At 65.6% G+C, this 20,238-nt stretch overlaps 1 protein-coding gene across 1 annotated transcript; it reads right to left on the bottom strand.

Moving 5' to 3' along the window:
* Window positions 1–986: 986 nt before the first annotated feature.
* CD81 (CD81 molecule) lies at window positions 987–19,776 on the bottom strand. Its single transcript, XM_079930418.1, has 8 exons — window positions 19,466–19,776; window positions 7,868–7,982; window positions 4,112–4,209; window positions 3,250–3,324; window positions 2,849–2,953; window positions 2,253–2,354; window positions 1,632–1,718; window positions 987–1,542 (listed from the first exon to the last, which is right to left on the bottom strand). The coding sequence occupies exons 1-8, from the start codon at window positions 19,529–19,531 to the stop codon at window positions 1,480–1,482; spliced, it is 711 nt and encodes a 236-aa protein (XP_079786544.1). The 5' UTR covers window positions 19,532–19,776; the 3' UTR covers window positions 987–1,479.
* Between the last annotated feature and the right edge of the window lie 462 nt (window positions 19,777–20,238).

Genomic DNA, 20,238 nt, shown 5'->3' with positions numbered 1-20,238 from the left:
GCCCAGGGACCCAGAGAGGAAACGGGGCCCGTTCTGATCATCCCTAACGCCACCCCCATGCAGGGCCTCACCAGGAACGCGGAGTCCAGGCCACAGAAGGCAGCTAGTTCACACCGCAGCTAGCAGGGGTGACACCCAGGCCTCGGCCAGGATGTTCCCAGGGCTTCGCAGCACAGGGAGAAGTAAAAAGGAGCTGGTTTCTTGGGCCATCCAGTTTTCCCAACCCACCAGCACCCCTCTGGACTGTGGAAGGGCAGGCCCGCTGAGGCCCTGTGACCCCCAATGCAGGGCTGGGGTTAGTTTCCAAAATCAGCCCCCCAAGGAGGCCCTAGGGAGCCCTTGACGTATGAATCCCAGCCAGGGACTTGTCTCAAGAGGTCAAGTTAATGTACGTGCAGGGGGGTACCTGCATGCAGCTAATAGTGACATCACCCAGCATTCCCGCTGGGGGCAGCAGCCTACCCCAAGAGGTGGCTAGGCCTCAGTCCACGGTGGTGGGCCAGGTAGGCTCCCCCAGGTAGTGGCTGAGGCCTTGCCCTCCAGCCCCTGCAAGATGTGGGCACCCAGCCCCATGACGGGACGTCTGCAAGCAGCTAGGTCAGAGAAGAGCCCCTCAGACCTTGGGAGGGAGCAGTGTGTCCATCCTCCTGGGCTGGCCCTCAGGAGGGCGGGGAGTCTTGCAGGGGCCCCACATCCTGTATCACATTCTTGGGCTGCCTGCCTGCCCCGCACAGACCCTGCTGGGCAGTGGTGCACAAGGAATGGGGGTGGAGGCTGCTCCAGGTGGCACAAGGCCCAACAAAGGGGCACTCCCTCCACGGAGTCCTTCTGGGCGCCCCACAGACACCCACCAACAGGGTCGGCAGCACAGCCTGGGCCCAGCGAGGTCCAAAGAGCTGAGCACCGCCTGCGCCAGGCTCCTCGGGCTGCCCCTGGGTCTCAGACACCATGGGCACAGGAAGGGGCCGGACATCGTGGTAGCATGCCTGATTTTTCCTTCTTTATTGAATGACTTTCAGGATGTAATTACAATCGAAGGTGACGCGTTAGAAAGGAGAGGTGCGTTGAAGGCATAAGGCTGCTCGTGGACCCGGCTCTAGAGACAGGTGGCCGGAAAGGAACAAGGATTAAAAAAGGCTGAGCGTGTGCCACCCGTGGGGACAGGTGGGTAGGAGGGTGCAGCTTGGCCGGACGGCCCTTCGTGGCCCCGAGGAGAGGCCCGGCTGAGCAAGCAGAACCCCCGAGCAGCCCCAAAAGCAGAGGGGGCCCCTGCCCTGCAGTCCCCAAGGCCACTCACATGCCACCTACAGGTGACATCAGCCCCGAAAGCAACAGGGAACTTCAGGACAAGAACAAAACCTCAAAAGTGAAAAGGCTGATAAGTGTAGCAGTGATACCAGGAGGTTATATACACAGGTGGTGACGGCCCCTTCTCAGAAGTGTCCGGGTCGCTCAGCGGCCCTCCCTGCGGCCTCGGCCTCAGTACACCGAGCTGCTCCGGATGCCACAGCAAAGCACCATGCTCAGGATCATCTCGAAGATCTGGGAGAAGGGGGTGGGGGCGGGCAGGTGGGTCAGCGCCCGGAGACCCGTGGGGGGACCCTGGCAGATGCCCGGCCCGTCCCACTCACCATGATCACAGCCACCACGATGGCGGCGATGCCGATGAGGTACAGCTTCCCCGAGAAGAGCTCGTCGATCTTCCCGTGGCAGTCCTCCTGCGGGGGCGGCCAGACAGCGTTCAGAGGTGCCCGTCCTCAGCCCCCCGCGAGGCCGTGGCCCAGGGTCATTGCAGCAGGAGCACAGAGGGGCACAGCCCTGCCCCCCAGGACCCCTCGGCAGAGGCGTGAACAGGGCCTAGTCTCTGCCAGCTTTTACCTCAAACACGGAAATGGCGAGTGTGCCGTGTGCGCCCTCTTGCACTCAAGAGATTGGGAAGCACCACCACGACGGGGCTGACCCGGGAGGTCAGGGCGCCTCCATGCCAGGTTCAGAGGGCTCCCCCATCGGGAGCCTGGGCCAGAGACTCGCCTCCCCATGGGCCGGCTGGCAGCAAAAATTTGGCCTCGGCCCCCAGGCAGAGAAGCCCCAACTCCAGCCACAGCACTGCCCAGTATGGCCGTGTCCTTGCCCTTGCCAGCAGGAGCCCTGAGAGGGCCAGCCACCGCCCAGGACCCACCAGGGGTGGCAGCCAAATGGGGGAGCAGGCAGGCCCCGCCCCACCCTGGGAGGCCCCACCCATCACCACACACCTTTAGCAAGTTACTGATGATGTTGCCGCTCGAGGGACACAGGCTGTTCTTGAGCATAGAGGTGGTCAATGTGGTCAGCGCGTTGGAGCCACAGCAGTTAAGCTGCAGAGATGGAGGGCGCCCGGCGTCAGCCCTGGACACGTGGCCCACAGGCTACAGAGGCCCCGGGAGCTGCGCCGGCCAGGCGTGGGGGCGGGGAGCTGGGCGGGTCCCCTCCAGGGGGAGAACGGAGCCCAGGGGGCCCACTCCGCCCCTCCTCCCACTTAGCTGTGCTGCGCAGAGACCCCTGCACCCCATCTGCCTTGGCTCATCTAGTTCCCACCAGGGACCCCCAGGTCCCTCAGAATCTCCCCAGGTTCCAATGCCCCTCCCGCTCCAGGCTGAGGTCTCACTGAGAGGACAAAACCCCAGGCCCCTGGATGTCCTCCCCGGCCCCCACCTCTCCCCTGGTCCGCCAGCCCCTCTGGACACCCTCCCCGGCCCCTGCCTCTCCCCTGGTCCGCCGGCCCCTCTGGACACCCTCCCCGGCTCCTGCCTCTCCCCCGGTCCGCCGGCCCCTCTGGACGCCCTCCCCACCTCCCCCCGGCCCCCCGTACCGTCTCGTGGAAGGTCTTCACCACAGCCTTCGCATTGTTGGCGTCGTCGTCCATTATGGCCTGCTGCAAGGCCTGGTCGTAGAACTGCTTCACGTCCTTGGCGATCTGGGGAGGGAGGCGGTCACAGCACAGCAGGACTGCCCCCTCGAGACGTGCCCTCACCTGGCTCTCCCGGAAGGTATCACTCCCAGGACAGACCTGCCTGCCACTGAGCCCTAGAGAAGGTGACCCTGCCTTCCACTCGGTCGCCATGCTGTCTCTTCCAGAAAGCCCTCTGTGGGCTTCCTACCGGGAAGAGCCCTCCCAAAGCACCCTGCAGTCCGACCCCTCCCCCGCAGCCCGAGCCCCTTCCCCCTCCCCACCAGCAGCCCCCCTGCCCCTCCCCACGGACGCTGCCTCACCTGGTCCTTGTTGACAAAACCCCAGATGCCAGCGGCCACTTCACAGGCGAAGAGGATCACCAGGCAGGTGAAGAACTGAAAAGGGGAGGGGATGGCGGAGAGGGCAGGTCAGAGCCGGCCAGAGAGGGCCTGGGCCTTCCTGAGGCCCCAGTGACCGGCCGGCATGCGCGGGGTGGCCGGTGGTATCCACCCACCCAGGGCCCGACGGGATGAGAGGCGTGGGGCCGAGAAGCAGAATCTAGGACTCGGCCCGGCAGCGAGATGCCAATGTTCTCATCAACCCCGAGGGACCAGGCTCCACAGGATGGGGTGGGTGTGGGAGGGGAGGACATGGTTGGTTCTGGGCGGGTCGGAAAGGGCAGGGAGGCAAAGCCCACGGGAAGGGTGTCGCCGTGGTGTGCCTGGGCTCGCCCACCGGAGACACAGGCACAGCCTCCTGCAGCCCACGTCTCCCAGACGCCAGGCCCTGGGCAGCACAGCCAGGCCTCCACTTCCCTTCGGTGGGTGACATGCCTAGGGGCACCTGAGGCTGACTCTGGGACTGGGACTCACTCACTATTATATCTGTGGCTTTTTTTAAGGAAGAAAGAGAAAAAGCAACTTTGGAACTCAGTAGGAACTAGACGAAGAACTAGACGTAACGGCAGTCCACCTTGGAGGGATTTGAGACCCTCAAATTGGGGATTGGGGAAACCGGAGAGCTGGCATTCTGGGGGAGGTCCGCAGGGTCAGACTGGCCAGGGCGGGCACCAGGCTCCACGTCGGGGACTGAAGGCGTTCTGTCTCCACCGGAGCTCCCGGTTCTGCCCCCGGCCGGCCCCGCAGCCCTCACCCTCAGCCTGGCCCCAGCCCAGGGCCTTACCGTCCCCAGCAAGCACTGGGACTCCTGGATGGCTCCGTAGCAGCCCAGGAACCCGACAAACATCATCACGGCACCCACGGCAATGAGGATGTAGATGCCTGCAGGGGAGAGACGGCTGCCCTCAGCGCCCTGACACCCCAAAGAGGCAGGACAGATGCCCCCGGAAGCCCTCCTCCCCGGCTGCGTACACACACCCCACTGCCCAGGCCTTCGGAGGGGCCACGAGGCGCTGACGCCCGCCCTGCTGGGAAGACAGCAGATGCCCGGAGGCTTGGAGAGGAGCTGCAAGGGCTTGGCAGCCCGGCGGGGCCGTGTGGGCCCCTCTCCAGGCCTCAGTTTCCTCCTCTGTGACGTGGGTGGAGACCGGCATTGCCGAGGCCAGGACCGAACGGCCCGTGGTGAGTGTTCAGAGAACTCAGTGCGATGCCACAACCCGGACCCTCTCTGGTTCCCGCAGTCTCCGGGATTTGGGGGCATTCTGGAGGACCACCCCCGTCTTGGCGCAGAGGACCCAGCTACTGGCCCGTGGGGTGGGGTGGAGGTGAGCCCAGGGGTCTGGCGACTCCACTTCACTTGTGCCCTCTCAGACGGGGGCTCGAGTCCGGCTGCTCTGCTCAGAGGAGGGGGCTCTACCCGGCTTCTGAGGCCCTGACCCCGGGGGCTGGAGCCTGCTGGACGCAGAGGCCTGGCGGCTGGGACAGCTCAAGGATGGTACACGGGGTCAGTCTGCCCCCCTGGCCTGCCCAGCACCCACTGCTGGTCATGCGGCCCTTCTCTGCGTCCACAGTTCACCCAGGCGGGGCCCGTGCCCCTTGAAACGCAGACCACGTCTCTCCAAGGACCTCCCACAACCCTAGTCCTACCAGCAGACCTGGGCCCACCCCCCAGTCACCATGGTTACGCGGCGGGCAGGCAGCCCAAGCCCCCTGCATAGTGCTAGGACAATGGGTCCCAGGGCTCCGGTGCCAAGGGCCTGTCGCCCCTGCCTGGCCAGGCTTTGGAGAAGGAGCCTGGGGGCCAGGACCCACTGCTGGGCTCAGAAAACGCCCGGGGCCTCCCCTCTGGACAGACGGAGCCTCCCGCCAGGCCTGCCCTCGGGGGCTCCTCACTCGGGCACAGCACCCTTGAGCCAGGTGTCCTCTGCTCAGGTCCTGAGACCCCATCCCCACATCACTACCTGAGGTTCAGCGAGATGGCATAGGGCGCCAGGGAGGGGCACCTTGGCGTTCCGGGCTCTGGAGGGTCCTGCGAGAGGCTGGGAGACCCAGAGGCGGTACCTGACCCCCCCCCCCCAGGCCCAGCCCCAAGCCCCCCACGGTGCCGGGTTTCCACCTAGAGCCCTCGGCCTGGTTCTGGCCAGTGAGGTCCGGGACCCCCCTGGGCCCTGCAGCATTGCCTGGGGTGCTAAGCCAGCCCAGCTCACCCTCCCCCGCTGCCTGGCACTGGACAGACAGCTCTTGTCAGGGCCCATGTCTGCTCCCCCAGCTCCCTGGCAGGCCCAGTCTGCATCAGAGCCAGCAAGAGGCTCCGGAAGGCCGGCCCTGGGTGGGCAGGAACTCTGTGGCCAGAGGGGCTCTGAGAGGCCCCCGCCCATGGGGACACAGCAGAAGGTCCAGGGCCTGGCACCCAGCCTGCCGGGTGGTCCCGCAGCTAACACTGCTTCCCCAAGGGCAGGATTCTCCAGAGCCAGGAGAAGCCAGGGTCAGGCCCCAGGTGACGTGCGGCCCCCAGTGAGTGGACCGGGGGGACATCTGCTCCAACACCAGCCTTGCCCTCGACGAGCCTCTCCCGTGGGACCCCTTCCCCGCCAGAGCCTGAGCACAGCCCCGCCGCCTCCATTCTCCCGCCAAGGTCCCCCCAGACGTCTGCGCGCCAGCCTGGACTGTGTCCCTAACCCAAGCCTGCAGCCCGTCGCCGCTCTTGCCCCATCCTGGCCTGAAGCAGGGGAGCTTTCAGCTCCTCTCCTGCCTCCTGGGCCGGACGCTGGGCTGACAGCAGGAGCTGCCCCAGCCACGAGGCTGGCGGCCCCGGCCCCAGCAATTTGGGAGGGACCCCTTCCCAGACTGCTCGCCCTGGGGCCGGTTCAACTCTGCCACCGGCAGAGCCCACGCCCACTGCACCCAAGGTCCCAGAGAGGGGGACGGAGAGATGGCAGCAGCCCTGCCCACATTGGGACAGAAGGCCCGGCCACAGGCTGGCTCAGACCCCTGCGGCGGCTCTGAGAGGGAAAGGAGAGGCCTGGGAGAAGCCCCGCAGGAGACAAACACCCCTCGAGGGCCTAGAGGACACTCCCGCGTCCTCAGACTCGAGGGCCCAGAGGACACTCCCGCGTCCTCAGACGTGTGGGCCCCGCTGACTGCCTTGCTTCTGAGGGGGCCTGGTGCGTGTGCGGGGGCCCCGGGTCACGGACCCCTTGTGCCCTCTCGGGAGGCAGACTCACCCTCTGCTCCTGAGACTCAAACCTGTGAGGGGCCCCACAGCGCGGGGGGAGCCCAGGAACCTGCGGAAGAGGGCTCAGGACCCTCCCCGGGACGGCTGGCCCCGGGAGCCCCGCCGCCAGAACCCAGGCTCCGGTCTCCGCCCCCCATCCATGGCCCCCGGAACCCAGCCCTCCCAACTATGGCCCAGAGGGCCACGGGCAGGGAGGGGGCAGGCACCCCCCATGGCCCCGGGGCGGGAGGTGAGTGTGTGGGCCACTCCCACCGAGGGTCAAGCATGTGACCCGGGGTGGCTGCTGGCCCCTCAGGGCGCCCTGAGCCCTGAAGGTTCCCTGCCCTGCTGCTCGCCTGTGGGAGCGAGAGGGGCCGGCCCAGGAGCCAGTCCTTTAAAGGACAGAAGCATCTCAACAAACACTCCCACAGCTCCAGACCCCACCTTCCCTGATGGGGGAGGGGGCCCAGCAGGAGGCGGGGGGCACCCCTTCTCCCCTCCCGCCCCTCCGTCGCTCCTCCGGCACTCCCACCCCCACCCCGGGGGCCGCTGGCCCAAGCCCCCCACCGCCAGCCTGACGGATGCCCCGAAGGGGCCACCACGGGCGCCCAGGAGGCAGACTCTCAGCCTCACACGGCGGCTATAGGTGTGGCTGCAGGGCTGAGGCACGCAGGCCCTGAGTCTCCTTCCCGGGGGCTCTGGGCTCCAGCCCCACCCTCCCAGGAAGCCTCCCCGAAACACCCACCATATGACACAGGGGAGCGCAGGGGAAGGGGGCAGGCGCGGCCCAGTCTGAGCGCCACACCACTCCTGGTCCCCCACTGGAAGGGACCTCTGTGCTGCCCAGCAGCGCCCCTGTGCCGGGCCTGCCGAACACCCCTCTGCCCCCGCCCCACCCAGCTGCTGCTCTCCTGCTCCGCCCCCCCCCAAGGTGATCGGGTGGGGTCCCAAAAAGCCACACACACACACCCCGCCCCCAGTTCCAGCTCTCCCTGGGAGCACCCCCCGCCCAGGCAGGCACTGCACCAACTCCAGAGGGGACCCTCAAGGCCCCCAGGCTGACATAACCCCACCTGCTCTCTGGCTCCGTCTCACCCTCTGGCCGGAAGAGCCCTTCCTGGCTGGCCTCCTCCCTGCCCCAGCAAGAAGCCAGCCCCGCTGAGCTGGCTCAGCCCCTGCTTCCTCCTGGAAGCCCTCCTTGGAAGCCCTCCCCGACAGCCTGTCTGAGGCCTTACTGAGCTTATGATCACACACCCCAGTGGCCCGTTCCTGCCGGCCCCCAGCCCAGAGCTAGCCGGGGTCCTCAGCCCGCCCTCTGCCACTTACCTACGTAGAAGGTGTTGGGTGCAGGCCTGTCTCCGAGCTCCAGGTAGAGGAGGTTGGTGGTCTGAGGGTCATGGCGAAGCCACAGGGCCACGCCTAGGATCACACCTCCAGCCAGCTGCGGAAAGAGCAGGGCATGGTGTCACTCGTGGCCCGCAGCCCCGCGGCGGTGAGCGTGAATCCACCATACCACACACACACACAGGGGAGGGTGCCGAACCCTCCTGTCCGCTGGGTCTGCGTGAAGGGCTTCCCTCCAGGCAGGACTCCCTAGCCCCTGGGGTCTGGGCTGCTGCTGGCTCCAAATGTCTGATTTGCTGCCTTGGTTGTCAAGATGCCCCGGGGGACCTGGGCATGGGGGACCATGTGGCTGGTCCCCAACCCTCCCGCCAGCACCACTGGAGGGAGACTCCCAGACAGGTTACCAGATAAGATGGACACCTGGTTAATCTGCATTCAGACAGACAAGTACTTCTTTGAGGAGGGGGTGGGCACTCGAGGCCCCGGGGGCCCTGGTGTGGATGGCAGAGGCTGCTGGGGCCGGTGGCAGCCGGGAAGCCACAGGGCCGGGGCTTTGTGGGTAACTCCCTGCCATCACGGAGACGGCAAACTGCCGGGAGAGCAAGGGAGCCCGCGGTGCCCGCCAGAGAGACCGCAGGGCGGAGGCTGCGCTGAGCGGCAGCAGGAGAGGGGGCTCCGCTCAGAGCCTGGCACGGGGGGCGCGGGCTTCCGACTGACTCAAGCCCTGCGAGCACGGTGGCTCAGGGCTAGGTGGGGTCTGTCCTTGAGGGTGAGCCCAGACCGGGCCCGGCAGGCCCACGCCTGAGCATCTGACCCACCCAGGCGAGCTGGCCCCCGCACCCCAGCCTCCTCCCTGGGCTGCTCCCCGAGGCAGTAACTGTCCCCGGAGCTACAAGCACCAGCTCCGACACAGACCATCAGCTACGTGTCCAATGAGGAAGAGAAACCGAAAAGCGGACCCCAAGAAGACCACCTGGCTGGCCCAGTGCCTGTCCCCAAGGCCCTGGCCAGGGAGCGCGGCCCCGAGACAGGCTCAGCAGAGCGTGTGAGACTCGAAGCCCCAGCACCAGGGGCTGCCCCACGGAAAGCCCCAAGCATCTCCAGGGATCTCCGGGGATCTCCAGGCAGGTGACGCTAGGGCGCTGATGGGGGACGGGGAGGCCAGGAGCCCCGCGGCCCCAGCCCAGGCCCTCCTACACTGGGCTCCGTGGACGATGAGGCTGGTGGGGACTGCTGGGGACCGCTGGCGCCGGGCTGACCCCGAAGGTGGTGCTGTCGACACCGCCCCCCCAAGGGCGGGACGGCACCCTCTCTGACCCCCTCTTCCAAACGTTCAACTAGGGACTCCACTCCCCACACCCAGGACAACACACTTGCTCTCCCCCTTCCCAGAGCACATGCAGCGGGACCGACAGGGTCCCCCCGGGGCCCCCGGGCCCCCCCGCACACCACTGGAAGGGCAGTGCCGAGCTCCCCGCGTCCCGTGGCTGCTTCTGGTGTCTGTCACACCCACAAGCGGGTGGGAGGGCCCGGGGAAGGGGCAGGGGGAGGGGGAGGATGGGGATGGGGGGGAGGGCGGGGACGGGGGAGGGGGAGGGCGGGGATGGGGCAGGTAGGCTCCAGAGGGAGTCCCGCTCCTCTGGCTGCCCTCTGCAGCTCCTGGGCAGGCGTCTGCAGCTCCTGGGCAGGCGGGCAGCGGTGGTGAGGCTGAGGGTTGCCGTGGTAACTCTGGCTAGAAACCGCCACTTATTCTGTTTTGAAACTGTGGTCCAGAGACCGCTTTGTGAGATGTTCCAGGACGGAGGGGGTGGGGCAGGGGGAGCCCTGTCCTGGGCCTCCTTTGCAGTCACAGAGGCCTGGTCCCAAGCCCTGACTCAGCCTCAGTAGCCCCGTCGGTAAGGAGAGCTGAGCGTGGAGTGCACCTCCCGCCCCCCTGGCTGGGCTGGGACCACTCCCATCTTCCCCATGCAGGCCCTCACCCCAGAAGCCAAGGGGACAAGCCCATCTAGGGCACTTGGTCCTAACAAATGCTGTGAGGGTAATGCTTATCCCAGCACCCAGATGCTAACCGTGGGGTGGCAGGCAAAGTCCCCATCTCTCCTGTCTCGGGAAGGGCTTTCCACTGCAGACCCCAGGATGTGCGGGGGACAGGGGCAGAGGGGGGACAGCAGCCTCCAGACTCCCCTGTGGCTCCAGCCCACCTCCTGAAGGGTGAACAGGGAAGGCAGTCCCGCCTCCAAGCAGGGGAGAGCCTGGCGCTTAAGTGTACCCTCCTCAGCTGGTCCTCAGTCATTCCAGGCCCCGCACAGACCCGCTGGGGTGGGCCTGGATGAAGGCAATGGTGGCAGTGGCCACTCCCAGTTTCGGGAGCTGGGATGGGCATTCACCTAAGGTCACCTACAGAGGAAGGGGAAAGGCAGCACTGCGAATCCCCCCCGAATCCCCCCACCCAGGCCATGAGAAAAGGCAGAGGGTGGGGTGGACCCGTGCCTCTGCAGGGAGGGGGTGCCCAGGGCAGGGCAGGGGTCCCAGAAGCGGCAGACGTCTGAAAGAAGCCTGCTCTTCAAAAGAGAACCCATGGACTGGGGCTTGCAAATGGCTAACAAAGGACCCGTATCCAAAATCTATAAAGAACTTGCAATACTCTAATGACAAGAAAACAAACAACCGATTTTTAAAAAACGGGCAAAAGAAAAAAAAATTGGACACTTCGCCAAAGAAGAAATGTACACAGCAGATAAACGCATGGAAAGACGCAGAGTCATTGGTCGCAGGGAGATGCAAGTTAAACCACAGTGAGACACCCCCAAGCACCTATGGGATGGGCTGAAGCGAGGAGACCCCCAGGCGAGGGTGGGGAGCAGCGGGGACACAGGACGAGGACCCCACCTCCCCTCCACCCGCCACGCGCCCAGCCCCTGCACCCCCAGTACTGCCCCAGGGGGTGGAAGCTCGTGCCCACACAAACGTGCTAGCAGCTTTCCTGGTAACACCCCCAAACCGGGGACAACCCGGTGCCCTTCAAGCGGTGAGTGGGTGGATGCCCACCAGCAGGGGAAGGGAAGAAACTCCTGGAACTCCTGACACAACCACCAGGGTGAATCTCCAGATACCCCCGCCGTCCCAGACCAAAAGGAAAACCACCACCTTCCGATTCCGTCCACATAAAAAGTACAGGAAATGCCGATCACGGGCACGGACGACAGGCCGGCGGGTGGCCTGGGATGGGGAGGAGGGACCCCAAGGCCCTGGGGACACCTCTGCGGGTGATGGATACATTCACTCTCCTGGTGGGCCACCCTCTAGGTCTCACAGGTGCCTCCTGACGTCAAAACCTACCACGTTGTACGTTTTAAACGTGCAGTTGACGCTATGTCAAACAAAGCTGTTTAAAAAACCCCACCCACCCAAATCCCCGTCCACTGAACTTCCAAGCAGCAAAGGCTTTAGGGGTAAATGTTTCTTCTGGTCTCAAAGGATCCAGCCTGCTGTCTTCATGCCAACCGTCCGCCAAGGTGAGGACCCCCAGGCTTCCAGCTGCCAACAGCATCTGGAAACGCTGAAGTCTTGTCCACAAGACTGAGGTTTTAGGGTCAAAAAAGGGACTGGATAAACGAAGGAACACTTATGCCCGCTACAAAACGGAGTCCAGACTTAATGGAAAGCACTTAGTCCTCACGTTGGGTGGGAATCAGAATGTGGCAGCCAAGGGCCCTCAGAGCCTCTGGCTACTGGGTCATCTCAGGACCGTCTCGGCACCTTTGTGCCCCCAATATCCTTGTGTGTGTGATGAGGAACTAAAAGTACACAAGCTGAAAAGATGTGGCCCATATATACAATGGAGCATTACTCAGCCATAAAAGGGAACAAAATTGGGTCATTTGCAGAGACGTGGATGGATCTAGAGACTGTCATACAGAGTGAAGTAAGTCCGAAAGAAAAAAATAAATATCGTATATAACACATATATGTGGAACCTAGAAAAATGGTACAGATGAAAGGGTTTGCAAGGCAGAAATAGAGACACAGACGTAGAGAACAAACGTATGGACACCAAGGGGGGAAAGCGGCGGGGGGTGGGGGATGGTACGTATGGACACCAAGGGGGGAAAGCGGCGGGGGGTGGGGGATGGTACGTATGGACACCAAGGGGGGAAAGCGGCAGGGGGTGGGGGAATGAATTTGGAGATTGGGATTGACATGTGTACACTGATGTGTATAAAACAGATAACTAATAAGAACCTGCTGTATAAAAAATAAAATTCAAAAAATAAAAATAAAATAAAAGTACACAAGCTGACCTACGCAGGGCGCTCAGATGATGCCACTGTGCACAGCGTTCGACAGCGCGGGTGGTTACCGTGAGACCCTCAGCAGTTTCCAGGCAGGCTGCTCAGTGGCAGAGTCTGACACATCTCCACCCTCCCCCTCCCCCTCTCCTGCTAGCTGGCCTGGCGGAAGTGCCGCTGCCACCTGCTCCTGCATCCTGAGATGCTCCCGCGTCCTGAGATGCTCCTGCTTGGGTGGGGCTGGCGAGCGGCTCAGGAAGGAGCCCCTAACCTGTTGGGATTACTGAAGGGTTCCACACCAGGGGACGGCACGGACTGTCTGTAATCCTACGAAAGATGCAGTTTCTGTTTCTTTCTTCCTCCTTTCTGAGAATTAATAAATAATAGCGTCAACTAAAAGGGGGGGGAAGGGGGCTGCCAAGTACACTGGGTTCCTGCCCGGCCTGTCTGCATTTCCAAGAAGCAGCTGAAAGGGCGTAGGAGTGGGTGCTGCCCAGGCAGGCCTGGGGCAACCTTCCCCCCGCCCGCCCCGCGCCCTGGCTCCTGCCAGGCCCTGGGTGGGAGCTGAGCTGGGATCTGTCTTCCATCCCTCCCCACCCACACGTGCTGGCCCAGTGGTCACCCCAAGTCCTGCCCACGTGTTCCAGGAGTGACAGGGACACCCACGCATCAACGTGCTCCCTTACTTAGCAGCTCTGACGCTCTCAGAGACAGATGACAGAAGGGGCAGCTCCGTCGTGACCCGGGAAGGGCCTTGGCTCTGAGCCGCTCTGCTCCCTAACCCGCCACGGCAAGGGGTGCACACTCTTGCTGGGAAGGTGTGCCATGCAGCTCGGCAACCAGGAGGTCCTGGGGGCCTGGAGACCCTCCCCAGGAGGGCAGTGAAGGCCACAGGCAGGAAACGCCCTTGCAGACACCGGGATAAGTCAGAGGAAAGAGGTGCAGCAAAGACCCTTTGAGGATGGGATGTGGAGGGTCAGTGGGGGCAAAGGGCACCACCCTTGGGCTGGGCGGGGACCTGGGTCCCTGGAGGCTGACCCTCCATCTCCACCCACCATGAGAACAGGGTGACGCGGGGCCCGACTCAGCCTTCCTGGGGGGTGGGCAGCGACCCTACGGCCCTGTTGTGCCCTCCGGGAACACAGCCACCCAGCTCAAGGCGGGAAGGAAGTACAGAGAGAGGAGCAGGGACCCTCGCCTCAGCCAGGAAGCGGAAACTACCCACCAGGCCCCTCGACATCAGGAAGCCGCCTGGACTGGCCTCTAAGAATAGCCACAGGGGCGGAAGAGGACACTGGCCCTCCTGGGCCCCGCCAGCTGCGGGATGCAGGAGCCCCTTGTCGCCGGGAGGGGAGTGCAGGCCCCCGAGGACACCCTGCCACCTCTCTGGGCACAGCGGAGTGCGCCTTGGGAACCCGCAGGGCCTGCCTGCTTCCTGGGCCCGTCCCCGAGCCTACCTACCACCCACTGCAGGCGGGGAGGCCGGGAAGCAGCCTGCTCCCCGGCCCTACACCCACCCCACTGGCTGAAAGGGCCCCTCCTGTGGGATGTCCCTGTGTCCCCTCAGCCCCTGCAGCGAGGGGCGTGTGGACACAGACGTCCCAGCCACCTGCCAGCAAAGGGCACTCGAGGGGCTGCAGCGGGGCGCACACATCAGACAAGGAGGGTCTGGGTAGGCTGGGGAAACACTGGTCGGAAGACAGGAGGTGGGTGGGCCCAGGCAGGGGCCAGAGGTGAGTGGAGGGGCCCCGGGGCAGGCCGGGTTCTCTGGCCGCCACGTGCTCCCCGCACAGCCCCAGGCACAGCCCCCCACCCTTAGCGATTCCCTGGTCCCTGACTGGAGCCGTGCAGGCCACAAACCACAGTGGTTGAAGGACCGGCCCTGGTTTCCAGTCTGCCTCCACCACTTCCTCGTGTGGGCACTCGGGACCTCGGTCTCCTTATCACTCCAGTGGGCCAGCTGGAGGCAAAGGGCATGGCTCCAGCCCAGTGCCCGCCTGGCACAGGGGAGTGGGACGTCGTGTGCGTCCGAGCCGTTATCTCGGGGACAGAGGGGAAGACTGCCTGTCCAGCAGGCGGGTGGCCGAGCCCCTGGGATGGGGAGCAGAGAGGGCCTGGCCCGTGTGAGACGAGACTCCCCGTGAGCTCCGGGGGCGGGCAGGACTGCACAGGGTGCTTCCCAAACCCGCCGAGCACCCCCGAGACCAATGCCATCAAGCTCTGGGGCTCAGGCCTCCCAGCACCTGGGGCTGGAGACCAGGAAGGCGGGCGGCCCGAGGCCCTCCCTTCTGTTCCCCTGCAGCCCCGGGGTCACGGCCTGACCTCCACATCCCTGCCAGGAGCCGGCTGCTGGGTACCAGACTCAACGCCCAGCTGCAGGTGACGTGACAGGTAAGGCGGGTTACAGGGCGCCGTTAGACATTCCCCGAGGGAGAGTTATGACCCAGGCCGGCCTGCGTGTGGGAGTTGGAACAGAAGACTCCCGTGGGACGGCTCGGGATGCCAGGGGGCCGCCCAGCCCCGCACTCCGCAGGGTCCCAGCTTCCCATCCTTCACCTTCTCCACAATCATCCTGTTACCCCAGTAATTGCGGGCAGGGGGAGCACTAACCTTCCGAAGTTAGAAGGGCCGTGGCTTCAAAGAAGGGGGCAAGGGGGCTGCCCGCTCCCCAGGCCTCTGTGGCGTTCGGACCCCCATGACCGGGCTCTCGACCACCCTGCCCTCAGCCCCCTCCCCCACCAGGCACCGAGCGCCAGCGCTAAGGTGCCTCCCTGCCCGCCGAGCCCCGCAGCCCTCGAGCCCAGGGAGGGCGGCTACGCACCGACAGGCACCCCTGCGACCACGCGCTGCTGGCCGGCCAGCGAAGGGAGACCTACGGCCAGCTGATCGGCCACCCCCGGGGCCAGGACCCCTGCCCGCCTGTGGGGATTCCCCCAGCACCTGGGGGCCCACCTAGAGCCCCAGGTGGTCTTGCGTGAAGCAGCACTTAGGCCGGTACAAAGTGTGGGGGCGGGGGAGGGGCACCGAAGTCCAGAGGCGGGTCACACCACACCTGCCGGACACCTGGAAAGGGCCGATTCGACGTGAGCTTGGTGCTCCACGCAGCGCGAGGAGTCCCGGCACGGGGCCGTGCTGCCTCCAAGGCGAAACCCCCAGCCCTGGCTGCGGGCCCGGCCTGCGTCTCGGGGGCGGGCAGAGCCAGGGCCCCCGCATTTCTCCCCCCCTCACCTGGGGCCCTCTCCAAAGCGCTGCACAGTGCAAAGGTGGCGTCTGCCCCTCCCACGGGTGTCCGGACTCTACGCCTTATTGATTTTCATGGCTCTTCCCTGTCATGGGATTTCAGGCGCTGAAATGAAGGCGGGGGGTGGGGGGGTAGATTATACGCGAGGGGGGCGCTTTGGGGGCCCATCTCCCTGTCTGGACTTGGAAGCAGTATGAGTTAGGGATTGGGGTGAACTCAATTTCTGGAGGCACACTGAGCTGGGGGTGGGGGTGGGGGAGGGAACCCCACAGGGTGGGCACCGCATGGGCACTGGAGCCGAGCCGGCCAGGGTCCCAGGCTCCCCGCCTCTGGCTGCAGCTCTGCACCCCGTGATGCCCAGACGCTCTCCCTGGGGCCAGCCCGTCCTGGGCACAGACCACAAATTTCCTCTTCTCAGCAGGCCCTGGCCCAACGGCCGTTTCCCCAGAGCGTGGCAGCCAGATGCCCGGGGGCACCAGGGGAGCTCACCTGCCCTCCCACTGAAACCAGGAACAGGAAATCCCTGCCCCCAGCCAGAGCCCGCCTGGGTCACATCCCCTCTCCGAGAAGGAAGGCGACAGCACCACTAAGTGACAGGCAGCCTTGTGCTGTCCGGAAGCAAGAATTTAAAGCCAGTTAGCAGGGCTTCCCATCAGCCCCACTCCCAGCCAGGTCTGGCCGAACGGCCCCTGCTACCTCTGGAAGGAAGCCCTGACTGCATCCGGCTGGAGGAGCCGCCAGTCCCAGGGGGGGCCGCTGCTGCTGCCCCTGCAGAGGAGAGGCTGTGATCACACCCATTTCACAGATGAGGCGAGCAGGGCTCACAAGGGGCGTGCGCCCGCCCCAGGTCGCCCCAGGCCGCCCACTCGAGTGGGGTGAGCAGGGAAGCAGGGGCAGGCGCCTCTGCTCATCCTGAGCTGCTCCGGCAGCAGGGCCGAGCCCCAGTCACCTCGCCAGGAAGCTCCCGGGCCCACCCCACCCGCGGGAATTCCATGCCCTCGGGGGAGCATCTGCACAGTCTCCCCAGCTCGGGCCGGGCCGCTGCTCTTCCTGCCATGTCCCCACCTCACACCTCCGGGCCCGGCTGGCCAGGGGCCCCCAAAGCAGGCTGGGGTCAGGCGTGCTGAGTGCACACAGCCTGGGCCCCGGGGTCTGGCGCCGAGAGGTGGGACAGCAAGTGTGTGTGCTGGTGTGTGTGGGTGTGCACGGTGACTGGCTCCTTCTCAAACAGCATGCCAGCCTGCCTCTGACGCTGCCGCCCACGGGGGAAGGCTTTACTCTCTGAAATGAAACTTTAAAAAGTGCCCAGATCCAGGGACTGGCTCCTGCCCAGATCCTGGTGGCGCAGTGGTTGAGAATCCGCCCGCCAATGCAGGGGACACGGGTTCGAGCCCTGGTCCGGGAAGATCCCACGTGCTACGGAGCAACTAAGCCCGTGTGCCACAACTACTGAGCCTGCGCTCTAGAGCCCGTGAGCCACAACTACTGAGCCCGCGAGCCACAACTACTGAAGCCCGCAAGCCTAGAGCCCGTGCTTCACGACAAGAGAAGCCACTGCAATGAGAAGCCCGTGCACCGCAACCAGAGAAAGCCTGTGCACGGCAATGAAGACCCAACAAACCAAAAAAAAAAAAAATAAGCCCAGATCCAAATCCAGACCCCCGTCCTCAACCTCCTGACCCAGCTCCCACCCCCAGCGCCCCCTTACTGCACTGTGGCCAGGTGCACGGTGAGTGGGTGGGGCTGGGCACCAGGAGCCCTCCCTCACCCACTGGATCCTGCGGGGGCCTCCCAGGTGTCACTGCCTACACTGGCCAAGGAATGCGGTCTTCCCTACCAGCCACCATGCCCAACACCCATTTCCTGAACTAATCCGACAACAACCCCAGGGGAAGGACCCCCCGCTTCAGCAGGGAGGAAGCTGAGGACCACAGCAGCAGGGTGGAGACTCCACTGAGGTCCAAACCCCGGCACCATGCTCTCGGCCAAGCGATGCTGGGGGAGGAGATGCACAGAGAGCGCCCCCCCCCACCCGCCTGGCTCAGCCTGGCATCCCACCACAGGCGGCAGCCCAGCGTGGGTGCGTGGGGCCTTGCTGCCCCTGGAAGCAAATGCTCCTCTGGCCTGCTGGGCATGCCCAGGGAGGGAGGGAAGGGGAGAGGCCTCAGAAACAATTCCTTAAGCCCGAACACAAAGTGGCCCAGGGTGGGGGTGGGGATGTGTCAGGCCTCCACCCCTGCTGCCTGGGAAATTACCAGAGGTACCCAGGCTGAGCTGGGGGTGGGGTGGGGGAGCCTGCCCTGGAGACCGCTCATGCTGTGCAGGTGGGAGGGACTCACCTCGCCCCTACACTCAGTCCAAAGGCAAGAATCCACTCCTGCTAAGTCCCCTTCCTCCGCCCCCCTCCCCCTCCCACCAGGGCCCTCCCAGGCTCTGCGGGTACAGACAGGCTCAGGGGCTGGCAGAGGGGTGTCCCGGTGACACCCCTTGCCAAGACCACCCCTTCAGCAAAGGCTGCCCGGCCCACCCTGGCCCATCCTGATGGCCTAACCACTCCCACCCCCAGGGCAGAGGCTGCTGGCTACAGGACCCCCACCAGTGCCCCTGCAGGGGGGATGTGACACCTCCACTCCGTGTCCAGTCCCTGCACTCCCCACCCCAAATACCTCAGTGCCCCGAGGTCCACCCTGGGACCCTTGGCCGTCCAGATGGCAAACAGATGTCCCCAGGCCCACACACTTCTCCAGGAGCCATTTTAAAAGTTTACCCTCCCAGTGTCAACTTAAGAAAGCACCCACCCGACGTTGTCCTGGTCCTCCGTGACAAAGGGTGAGCAGCCTGGGGTGGCGGAGAAGCAAGAAGGGGCCAGGAGGGGGCCCGAGTCACTCTGCCCAGGGGACCGCAGGGGACACAGGACACAGCTGTGAGAGGGGCTCCCGACAACCATTCCTGGTCCCTCCGGGCCAGAAGGAGATCTCCACCCCCTAATTCCAACACTGACAGGAAATGGAAACAAAAGCCACAGCTTCATCAGTCACAGGCCAGCAGTGAAGACTGAGGAGGAAACACAACTCAGGCCAGCAGCCCACAGACCCCAGGAGACCCTCCCGCACCCTGAGACGTCCAACCCGCGGGCTCCTCTTTCCAAAGCGGCCTCCCAAGCCCAGACCTGGACATCCACCCAGCCCCGGCACCCCTGGGGCTCGGAAACCCCAGGTCTCCAGGCTGCCTGCCTGTGCCAACTCAGAACACCCGCCCAGCCCCTTGCCCCTCACAGCCTCCACGGCGCCCCAGGGGGAGGACGGGCTGGAAGGTCAGGCTGGGTGAGGAGGGGAGGAAGATGGGGCTCCACAAGCTGGGGGCACCAGGGGGGAGGCACCCCAGCACGCGGGCCACCCGGGGCCCAGGGCGCTTCCTCTCTGCGCTTCGCCCCGGCCCGGACCCCCATACGACCCTCAGGGTGGCGACAGCAGGCAGGAGGGTGAACTGGACTGGGCCCAGGATGGGGTGGACGGTCCCCAAGACTCTGGCAGAGTGCGCGCACCCCGCCCCCCCGCCCCCGCCACCGCACTGGGCCGCCCATCTAGGGGCGGTGGCCCGATGAGCTCATGGGGGCGGGGCGTCTGGAGCCCCGCCCTCGAGCCCCTCAGTCCCCGCGAAGCAGGGTGGTCCCAGAAACAGCGGCCAGGAGGGCTGAAGCAGTGGCCGGGTACCGGGTTCGGAGCGCGCACCCACCGCACCACCACCATCACCAACCGGGAACAGACCCCAGGTCCCCAAACGGCCCGGCCCGGCCGCGGGGCTCTGGGGTCCCGACGCGCAGAGGCCCGAAACCCGTCTTGGAGCCCCCCGCCCCACCCTCGAGGTGCACGGCGGCCCCAGACGAGCCCCACCGCTGCGACCCACCGGCCTAGGACCCCCCACCACGCGCTCGGCGCACACAGGTGGCCCTGCAACTTGGCGGCCCGGTTGCGCCCCCTTGGCAGGGCCTAGCGGGGCGCGGCCTGCCAGGCTCGGGGAGCGCCCTCCCACCCGCGGCTCCGGGCTCACCCAGAAGACGAAATTGAAGACGAAGAGCAGGTACTTGATGCACTTGGTGCAGCCCTCCACCCCCATGGCGGCGCGGGCGGCGGGCGGCCTGCGGGGCGCGGGCCGGTCCTGGGCGGCGGGCGCGGGGCCTGGGCGCCTGATCGGCAGCCGGTGGCCTGGCGGGCGGCTGGGACGCGCGGACGGGGGGCAAGAAGGGCGCTGGAGGCCGGGCCGAGAAGCACGCTTGTGTCTTTGCCACCGTTGCGCGCTCGCTTTCTGGCCGGGCGCGCGCCCCACTCCGTCACTTATAGGGCGCAGAGGCCACGCCCCCGAGGCCCCGCCCCCGACCCTGCCGCCCGAGCGCGGAGAGGCAGCAGCCGCAGCCCCCAGCCCAGCCCCCGGGGGGCGGGACGCACGTCCCTTCCCCCCTCGCTCACACACATCGGGGTGTCAGACCTGGTGCAGTCAGGACCCCGGGGCCTGGGCACAGAGTGCCAGGCGCGGCACGCGTCCCTGGGCTGCAGGCGCGCTCGGATTCCCCTAAGGGGCCGCGCCGGAGGACAGGCCTGCAGGCGGGGAAAACTGCTTCCCCTCCTCCCTCAGGCGCCTGGGACTATGGTAGCAGGCCCCGCGGAGGAGGTGATGCACGGGCGCCAGCTCTGCCGAGATAGCAGCGCGCTTGGTTCACAGCGCTCCCGGGATAGGAACCCGGGTGGCGGTTGATGCGGCCCTGGCCTGAAGGTCCCGGAAGGCGAGCCTAGGCCGCCAAGCCCTTGTCCCGTGGAAGGGGGAGT

Source organism: Stenella coeruleoalba (genome assembly GCF_951394435.1).
Source record: "Stenella coeruleoalba genome assembly, chromosome: 8".
NCBI lineage: Eukaryota > Metazoa > Chordata > Mammalia > Artiodactyla > Delphinidae > Stenella > Stenella coeruleoalba.
The sequence above is the reverse complement of the archived record's forward strand: the minus strand, read 5'-3'. Positions and strand labels throughout refer to the sequence as shown.

Coding starts and splice junctions, on each gene's coding strand:
- CD81 (XM_079930418.1), bottom strand. CDS start 19,531: ATGGGGGTGGAGGGCTGCACCAAGTGCATCAAGTACCTGCTCTTCGTC. Junction 3,325..4,111: donor CCCAGTGCTTGCTGGGGACG/GTAAGGCCCTGG, acceptor TCCCCTTTTCAG/TTCTTCACCTGCCTGGTGAT. Junction 1,543..1,631: donor TCGTGGTGGCTGTGATCATG/GTGAGTGGGACG, acceptor CCCTTCTCCCAG/ATCTTCGAGATGATCCTGAG.